At 41.1% G+C, this 9,343-nt stretch overlaps 1 protein-coding gene across 1 annotated transcript; it reads right to left on the minus strand.

The window, feature by feature from the left end:
- Positions 1 to 882: 882 nt before the first annotated feature.
- Positions 883 to 7,836, minus strand: tsnax (translin-associated factor X). Its single transcript, XM_070977240.1, has 6 exons — positions 7,530 to 7,836; positions 6,665 to 6,754; positions 6,442 to 6,556; positions 5,920 to 6,050; positions 2,167 to 2,288; positions 883 to 1,492 (listed from the first exon to the last, which is right to left on the minus strand). The coding sequence occupies exons 1-6, from the start codon at positions 7,543 to 7,545 to the stop codon at positions 1,115 to 1,117; spliced, it is 852 nt and encodes a 283-aa protein (XP_070833341.1). The 5' UTR covers positions 7,546 to 7,836; the 3' UTR covers positions 883 to 1,114.
- Positions 7,837 to 9,343: the final 1,507 nt, after the last annotated feature.

Below are 9,343 nucleotides of genomic sequence, written 5' to 3' on the forward strand. Positions count from 1 at the left end.
AACCCCCCAAAAAGTTCGTACAGTAATGAATAATAATAATAATAATAATAATAATAATAATAATAATAATAATAATAATAATAATAATAATAATTTATAGCTAATTTCTCCCAAACGTCTTGCAACAACACCGAGTTGAAGACAGGACTCGGGTCGCCCGTGTGTAGTGCTGATACTGGCCAGCAGATGGCAGACTTGGGTTACAGTCAAACCTTTCACGGTCGACAGAACATCAAGAGGGATGAAATAACGCATGATCTTATCTGTGGATAAATACAATCAGGCAACCGAACGCCCAAACTTCTCACATTTACATGCATAAAGAATTGCATTTCAGCCGAAAGCCCCATTTGACCTTGTCAGAGATGAGCAATAGCAGCCTTTGAAGCACAACTGCTGCTGTCTGGGATGGAAACTGGAAAAGGTACACAAAGGCAGTCTTGTTTGTGTTTAAACATTTCAGCAATCAGACCCGTAAGTGACCATTTCTCATGAACAAAAATATGTGGAAGGTAATAACTGGCACCAGGCGATGAGAAAACAGCAAGAGGACATCAGGTCTCTGCCAGGAATATGTCTCGGCGTGCACCAAATCTTATTTTGAATTAACGCGGTGGTGAGGATTGTTTAAAGATGGTAGAATGAGGAGGCGAGGGGCTGTGTGTGTGTCTGTGTGTGTGCCAGCGGGCCTACCAGAGAATAGGCACGTACAATGTACAAAGGTCACATGTTCCTCCTCCACACAGAATGCAGTGAGTGCAGGCAGCCAGTGGTTCTACCTTAGATTATCTGAGTGTGATAGAGAGAGGGAAGGGCAAAGAGGAAAATAAAATAAACACACACATTATCAAAGCAGCTTAAAACAGGGACAGCATGGTATATTTGGCACAGAACTTTTATTCATGCAAAACAAGTGAAGTCATCAGATCTTTATCAAAGAAAAAAAAAAGTGTCTATTATAAATCTGGCTTTATTGCAACAATAACAACAATCAGCATGTTGCAATACATATTTAACATCTTCCAAATCCCATTAAAAATACATCCAAGTGGAGTAAAACTAAAGAAGACAATGACACCATAGAGAACATAATGCGGTGGTGGCTGCGCAGGACTTAAACCACTCCTTCCTCTGGGTCGATGAGTGTGGTCCTACTGGAGAACACGTCGGCCAACATGTGCTTCGGGATCTCTGAGCCGCGAACTCGCAGGGTGTAGCAGGCATCCTCCACCTTGCCCAGGCTCTGTCGCAGCGTGTGCAGCTTCTTGGACACCTCGTAGGGGCCCGTGTTGCCGATGTAGGAGAACCCGTCGTGGATCTGCCGCAGGAACTGGCTCAGCTGGAAGGGCGTGTCGATGTCGCCGTTGCCCACGCTGCTGATGCACATCCGCATCAGCTCTCCAGTCAGGTCGGCCACGCCGAGCAGGTAGTCTGAGGGCGTCACCTGGAAGGTCAGGACCTGAGCTCCCAGCGGCAGGGCTTCAGCTGAGCCCTGAGGTGAACGCACGATGAGAGAGAATCGAAAAATCACACGAATGTCAACAAAACACTGATTCTGAACACTTTTTCAACACTAGACAGACTGTGCACAGAAACTCTTATTTCCAGATTGATGGTGACAACAACATTTACATTGTTGTTCAGCTGCGCTTCTAGTAGAAGTAAGAAAAATGCTCCTCAAGCATGATGATGCTTTCGCCACAGGATATTAGGCTGCAAGCAATTCTGTCTGCATCAACAGGCACCCATCACGTTTGAAAATAACAGGCAGAGTGGATAAAATGACACATAATGCTTAGAAATGTGGAACATAATAACACCCATTGGTTCCCTCCCTCATGTCAAATAATGGAAAATGAACATTCAACATGATGATAGTCTGGAGAGTTTGGGCAACAGCTTCCTTGCTGAGCATTAGGTGAGAGGATCGACACCACTCATGTCTGTACGCTAAATATAAAGCTACTTTTAACTTTGGGCAAACTTTGTGCCAAAGTCAGGCCTCATGCTAAGCTAGGCTAAGCGACCAAGCTCACATCATGAGCGAATAAGCGTATTTTTCAAAGTGTCAAACTATTCCTTTAATTTTTAAAACTGGAGAACACTCTAAGGGACATGAAAACAATCAGCACATGCAGCTGAACCACAAAGTTTCCTTCACTTTACCTCAGGATCTACACGCTCTGTCCTCATGAACACCAGTCTGGCGTTGATCTCCTCCAGGCTGATAAGACTGCGGTGACGGATGTAGTGCAGGAAGGACATGGCCTCCACATACTCCTGGATCCCTAATGCATGAAATTACATTGAAAGGAAACAAAATGTCACATAACACTGGAATAACATGGAGATATTTCACTGCTCCTGCTGCTGGATATAAACAGGATTAAGGGATGGTGCATTTGTGATTTACCAAAAATAAAAAACACTATTACCAAAAAGAAGATCAACTATGCATGAAATTGAGCACAGCACGTAGAGTGTGTGTATAAACACTGCATGCTATCTGCACAGTATAGATCACAGATGAAGATAAAGATTCAAATGAAACCTGTTTCCTGTCGCTGTCTTTTGATTGAACTACAGTGGCCATTTTTTTTTTTTTTTTTTGGGTTGGGCTGAGATGACCACCTCATTTGTTTTCGGGCCCTGTGTAAACAACAATCAAATAATGACAGGACGGAAGACTTTGTGTCTGAAGTTTACTTTCAGAGCGGCAGCTGGACTTCAAAGGGGCCTCGCATCTCCACGTAGTGCAACCGCAGCGTGCTACAGAGAGCCGGGAGCAGAGCGCGGTTCATCTCCACTTCCCTCAGCTGACGTTCACTGCTCCTGTTAAGGTTTAAGTTCTAAAGCAAATGCAAAAGCTCTGTGGCCCCTTGCTTGTTTGTTTCAGATGAGAGACGTCTGAGATTGGAATCAAACATCATGTAGTGATGTGTGTTTTTTTAACATCAGCAGCTTCCCTGAGCTATTTTTAGCTCTGAGATAAATGTGTGCCCATCAAGCTAACAGCACTGCACCCTTGGTAAGCAGAGCGAGGTATGTGATACTCGGCTCTACGTGCCAACAGCACAGGAGCTTTTAGTTGGAAAATGTTTTCTTGGTCCCACGTTACAACAGCTCTCTGTAAATAAAAGCTCTAAAAAGCATCCATCTGTTACGTTTCTTCTTCAGTTTTAGCCGTGCTGCGTGTAATGCTGCTCATAATGATGCCAGAGTGTTTGGCTGTTAAGCTCTCACTTATTTAGTCATGACTATGGAGATCCACATAAACTAATGCTTACACTGTCAGCCTACACACACCTAAGGATTGCCAGTGGCCCCCCAACGCTGTGACACTGGCTTAAAGAGAATACTACACAATCTGAGGCGGGCAGGATATGACATGAAAAGGTTACACAGGCGGAGTTCAGTTCCTGAGTTTACAGCCGGGAGCTGCTCGTGTTATTTACTCTGAAGCAGCAGTCACCTTTGGTCACCGAGACCCGGAAAAAAATGTTACTGTGGATGTCTAAACAATGACTCAAAGAAAACTGGCTGGACTTTTATTGGCACAGCAGTTGGAAAAGTTAAGGGCTGGGTGCGTGCGTGCGTGCGTGCGTGCGTGCGTGCGTGCGTGCGTGCGTGCGTGCGTGCGTGTGAATGCCCACAGACGATTTACAGATGAACTGAGCTTAATGTTTGACCACAGAACGGTACATTCAGTTGCAGGTGATCCCTGGGAAATGCCCCACCAGCACACTTGTGTTTGCACTGCCTCATGGCTTCTAGCTGGGTCAAACTAAAGAGCTTATCAAAGAGCTGCTCTGCCCTGTTATCAGCGGCAATTATGTTCAGATTTAGCCCACAATATCTTTAATGGTCCTTATATAAAAAGAGCAGACCCATTACACATGCCTGGAGACTTCACGTCCAGCCAAGATTATCTGGAGAGCCTGTGCAGTGAGCCCAGTCTCAATCTAATAAAGACGATAAAAATGGAAAAAAAATGAAGCGTCTAATTGGTGGGAACTGCCACTGGTCACGTCGCGGAGGATGCAGCGGTGATTCCTGAGTGACCACAATCTAAAAATGACTTCCCCAGCTGCTAGATAACAGCTCACCCTCACTCCCAGTAATGTTTTTCTCCAAACTCTGCAGACATTTTGGCTACGCTGACAAAAACTGATACTGATACTAGTGGGATAACAAGTTTATCAGAGGGTGTGTCGATCATATCCAAGCCTGCACCAAGGTCACGCTCTCACACTATCAGCAACAATACAGCCCAGAGTCCACAAGAGTTGTTAAAACATAACTAAAAACAGAATGCAATCATTTGCAAACAATCTGTGTTTACGAACAACAGCTTTACAAAGTGTTCCTGAGCCCATGGAGTCATATCCTTTATCCAATCATGTGTCCATCCTCTTTCATACCCAATCATGTTATCATATCACCTGTTACCAATGAGCCTGTTTACCTGTGGAATGTTCCAATCAGGTGTTTTTGGAGCGTTCCACAACTTTCCCAGTCTTTAGTTGCTCCTGTCCTAAATCACAAATAGGAATTAATTAATTTTTTTAACCTGCGTTCTTTGCTGCTCCTTTCCTTTGTTGTTTTAAATGTGAGGAATTTATTATTATATTGACAGAAATTAATCCCAGACTGTAAAAATGATGTGACTATTGGAATAATTATGAAGGTCAGATCAGATTCAAAGGATAAAGAATGTATTTATATGCATCTCTGTGTGTACACATGTACTGTGTGTATGTCTAAAGCTACTGTATGAGCTATGAGACGGACTGTGTGTAATTACATGCATATATGTATGCTGGTATGGTTTTTGTGTCTAAAAATAAATAAAGTAAAATAAAAATAAAATAATCTAAATCATAAAAAATAGGGCAAACATGGAAAAGCAAAAGGTGGAAATGCAACTAAAGGCTGTTACCAACTGCTTAAAAAATGAGGAAAATGATTTTGAACATACATAAATACAACCACAAAATCAGTAAAAGCAGTGAAATGCAAACACTGTCGGTGGGATACTCAGTGAGGTGTGAGACTGATTCATCTGAATGATCACTGAATTATGTCACACACTTTGATTAAAGTTTATTTTGAATGTTCTTAATGATCATGACTTCAGCCTTGTCTCTTAGGTCTTTCATGTAATAAATCAGGATCATTTCAACAGACCGTGACTTATTTTACGCTGGAAAAAAATGCTAGTTGACACTCGCACAGTCCCTCTGATAACCATTTTTAAATGCAATTACACAGGCACTGATCTGACAGATTCAATAAACAAAATAAAAAGGTTGGGAAAGAGTCAGATAAAATGAAGAAATGATTAATGAGTAATGGATTGATTGAGTTGTCTCACAGCTATCTGGAAGTGGTAACATTATCTGGTCTGTCTATGCTATTTTGGTTGTCTTGATGCTTTTACTCTTTAGCATGGCTGACCCACGTTGCCAATGTCAAACTCTTTGGTGCAGAGGCTGCATCCAGCGCAGCCGGGGCCCACCTCCCTCTTGAGCCATGTAGATTATATTTATTGCTCAAAAGCCACACATTATTTAACACACACTTCCCTGCATTTTTGCAGACAGGCAAACTTTCTAACTTAACTCGCTTGTTAGACATTCCTGCCGCCAACTAGCTGCACGGTCCAGTGATATTAGTGATGTCTGAACAACCACACAGCACAGCACTAGATTTTAAATTTGAAGGAACATAATTTGCTGAACGTTTGGCATGTTTTGGGATTTTTACAAACAAATTTTGAATAATAGCCAAAGAATGTTTATTTCCAAAACATTCTGTTAATTCCGAACCATTTCCAGGCCAGGAAAACAATTTTTCACTTACGGGAATTTCGTAACCATGAAAACCCTGGAGAAAAAAAAAAGCTCTACAGAAACTCACCTGGTGTGAAAGCTCTGTGAAACTGATAGATGTCATCTCCTCTTAGCTCTTCAGCAATTTGACCAATCTTCTGCCTGACTCCATCCAGTTTGGCGTCTGCTTCTCTCAGAATGTCCTCTGCATCTGGTACACTTCCAATCCAGACGAAACACACAGGATTAGAGTTAGAAATGCAAACGTTTTAACTTTGACATTGTGTCATCACGATGCTTTTGGACAGTTCAAATGTAGTAACACAAACAACAGTCTCCTCGAACAGGAAAGATTCAAAAGTGAAAGATTTAAGAAACACTTTAATGTTATTTTGCAATGCTGATGATAATATCAATGTGTAACTGTAATTAAAATTAAGGTAATGTCTTTCTTTAAGCCCCTTTAAAACAGAACAATTAAAACTAAGGCCACTGTAATAACACAGAAATCACATTACAGTAAGCAGTTGAATAAAGTGAAAAGATCTACAAACCCTCCCAAAATAAAAAGGCGCCAATGACCATTGAGCTTTTCTACAACAGTACATACCTGTTGACTCTGTGTAAAAGAAAAATGGTCCTCTTGCTTTCGATGGTGACATCTCGACTTATCTTAACAAGACGCTCATATTTATCGTGTTTGGTGTCAAGCTCCTGCTGAAAAACTGTAAAGGCAGAAAGACAGTTAGTTTGAGCACAGACGTCTGGACACTAACGAAATACAGCAAGCATGTGGGTGAAAAACGCTGTTAAAATGCTGAGGATGTTGTTACCTTTGAAAACAGTGAGGACAGGTGAAGCTGGGTTGCCACTCACGTCGCGGTCCTGCGCTGCATCAGCATTTTTCCGGGGACATCCTTCACCTGGCATGAGGCAGAAAAGGTTGGGTGATACTGCCGTTTGGTCATACATAGTACGAATCGCGCTAATTTCATCTAAACTGGCCTCCTTGAATGAAGATCAGTTTACCCTAATGTCATCAGGGTTATTTTGTATGAAGATGAAAACTTATGAATTCCACTTGAAAGTCTGTGTTACAGACAGTGTATGTGGAGCTTGAAAGGCATGGCTGACAAAAGACACGAAAGACACAGAGGAGTTCTTTGAGAATTGTAATATTTTGCATTTTTCTAGGTCTTGCCCCATTTTAAGGACTATAAATTAATCTGTCACTAATTCCTAAAACTCAAAGATTATTTGCTCAAACATTCAAAATAACTAAATACATAAAAATCACTGGCTCCAACTTCTCAACTATGAGTCTAACTTTTTAAAGACATGACAAGAGAAAACATGGGCTGACTGATCGGTAATGAAGATGATTGATCCCTGCAGTCTAGCGTGATCTATGATGTAAGCAGAATTGAAGTGCGTCTGCTGTCCCTGCTGGGACCAACGCTTTGTCAAATTAACCAACTTGAGCTCAGGTACAGTAACGTTACTGTGAGATGAGTTGTTTCAACATTCATACACACATCCTTTATCTACAATTAATGATATCTATCACACTACGAGTTGGTTTTAATATCTCTATTGTTAGCTAACTACAGCTAGCAGAGGTATCCAACGCTGATAGCAACCAACGACACAACTTTGATTAAACCTTAGTCTGACTTGAGTCTCACAAGTCGGTCTTACCTTCTCGTTTATTCATGCCTTCGGTGTTGTCTGTTAGTAAATTCAAATATTTTCAGCTCGGTTAGGGTTAAATTTCAACTGTATTAGCCACTGAAGCCAGTGCTGCAGACCAAATATAACGAGACACAACACTTTACATCTGTCAGGAAGTATCAGGTTACCAGACGAAACAGCCCCGTATACACATAAAAGTTGTCATCTTCGAGCAATAATAAACAGCCTGAATAAAGTCTAAGTATCCCACAATGTGAAAGAATTGGTATTAACTAGTTTTTAACAACAGGCATTCATGTGGGCCACACTCCTCGCGGGGCTTTTGCGCTATTTACATGCGTAGCAGGAAATGAAGAGAACGGCATCATGGGAGATGTAGTAACATTGGTTAATGTGACTGTGGCATTTACTTTATTACGGTATTTTCGCAACTAACCAAAGTTCTTTGGTGATTTTTACTTTAAAGTAATTTGTAATTGTCAAGACAGTTACAAATAATTGAAAGTATTGGCCGACCACAATTAATTGCTTATTCTAAGATGTAAAGCCCTTCCTGGAACATAATCAATTATATGTTTGTACATCCGGTTGATTTTATTTCTTATGCATTCAGTGTCATGCATGGGTGATTTCAGATACTGTATCTACTAATTATAGGCATAGTCCTGTGTTCAATGTATTCAATAGGGACTGACATAGGCCCGCCCTTGCAGCCAAAACACTTTCTGTTTCCAGGAAAAATCCAGATTGAGCTACCAATCATCTCCAGACGACCGCCTGAGATTGGCCTGTGTCATTTGTTGCTATTAAAGTATGTTTCATCCAACCTTTCTTGATCAGATTACTCGCTTCTCTCCAGTAACCCCTCCTCCAGGGACTCCTGCAGACTGTGTACGTGCCACACAACGGGTGCCAACTTGAGCTTGCGCTTTTGCCTCTACACAGCACACTCCCTGCCATTCACACCCGTTTCATTAATTTTTATAATGAGCGATAGACTCCAGCAATGTTTACAATGACATAATCATCTGAACATAAGTTAATGCTTCATAAAAATCCAATCTTTTTTTTTTTTTTTTTTTTTTTTGGCTAAATTTATTCCGACTGTGGATTTAAGTCCTTCTCAACCTCAATCCTGAGCTTCATAAACCGCCCACAAACTAATGAGTCTATCACAACAACAGCAACATCTTTATGTAAAATATTCTTTTGTTGTGTGAAAGGAATTTCACACATGCAAGTCAGGAATGAGGGCAAAACACACTGACGTTGAAGCTGAGTGATGGTGCCTTCAGGTAATCCCCTCAAGCTCCAACATTCGGGCTTTCACCTGCTAGCTTTGCCTGTGCAATAATAATTAAAACAACATAACTGTTCACGTAAACTTGCTGTTGTATTATGTTCTGAATCAAGCTGCTGGGAGAAAATGTGTACCACGCGTCAGTGAGTCAGTGATGCTTGAAACCATAACTTGTCCGTGAGCTGCTGACACTCTCTCCATTGCACAATTGCTTGACTAAAAAGCTTCCTGCGCACACTTATGCAGTTTGGAAAATATATAAATAAAGGTGCTACCTTTATTTAGACAAGTACTGAAGCTGGGCCTCTAGCTTAACACAGATCCTGCATGAGGTGGCAAAGACAGGGAGAAAGTATGTTTTAGTAAATAAATCAGTAATTGCATTAATAACCTATATGTAACGGTGATGTTGACGGTTTACGTTTATCTTGAATAGAAGTAGCAATTACATATTGGAAAAATACTTTAAAAATGCTCAATTACAAATAAAAATGCTGCATTCAACAGTTTTCTTACAGAT

This window comes from Chaetodon trifascialis, chromosome 13 (genome assembly GCF_039877785.1).
Source record: "Chaetodon trifascialis isolate fChaTrf1 chromosome 13, fChaTrf1.hap1, whole genome shotgun sequence".
NCBI lineage: Eukaryota > Metazoa > Chordata > Actinopteri > Chaetodontiformes > Chaetodontidae > Chaetodon > Chaetodon trifascialis.

Bases quoted from the DNA above. Each gene is read 5' to 3' on its own strand.
- tsnax (XM_070977240.1), bottom strand. The intron at 6,557-6,664 runs GTAACAACATCC...CTGCCTTTACAG, and splicing joins TGTCCTCACTGTTTTCAAAG to TTTTTCAGCAGGAGCTTGAC. The intron at 6,051-6,441 runs GTATGTACTGTT...CTGGATTGGAAG, and splicing joins CTTTTACACAGAGTCAACAG to TGTACCAGATGCAGAGGACA.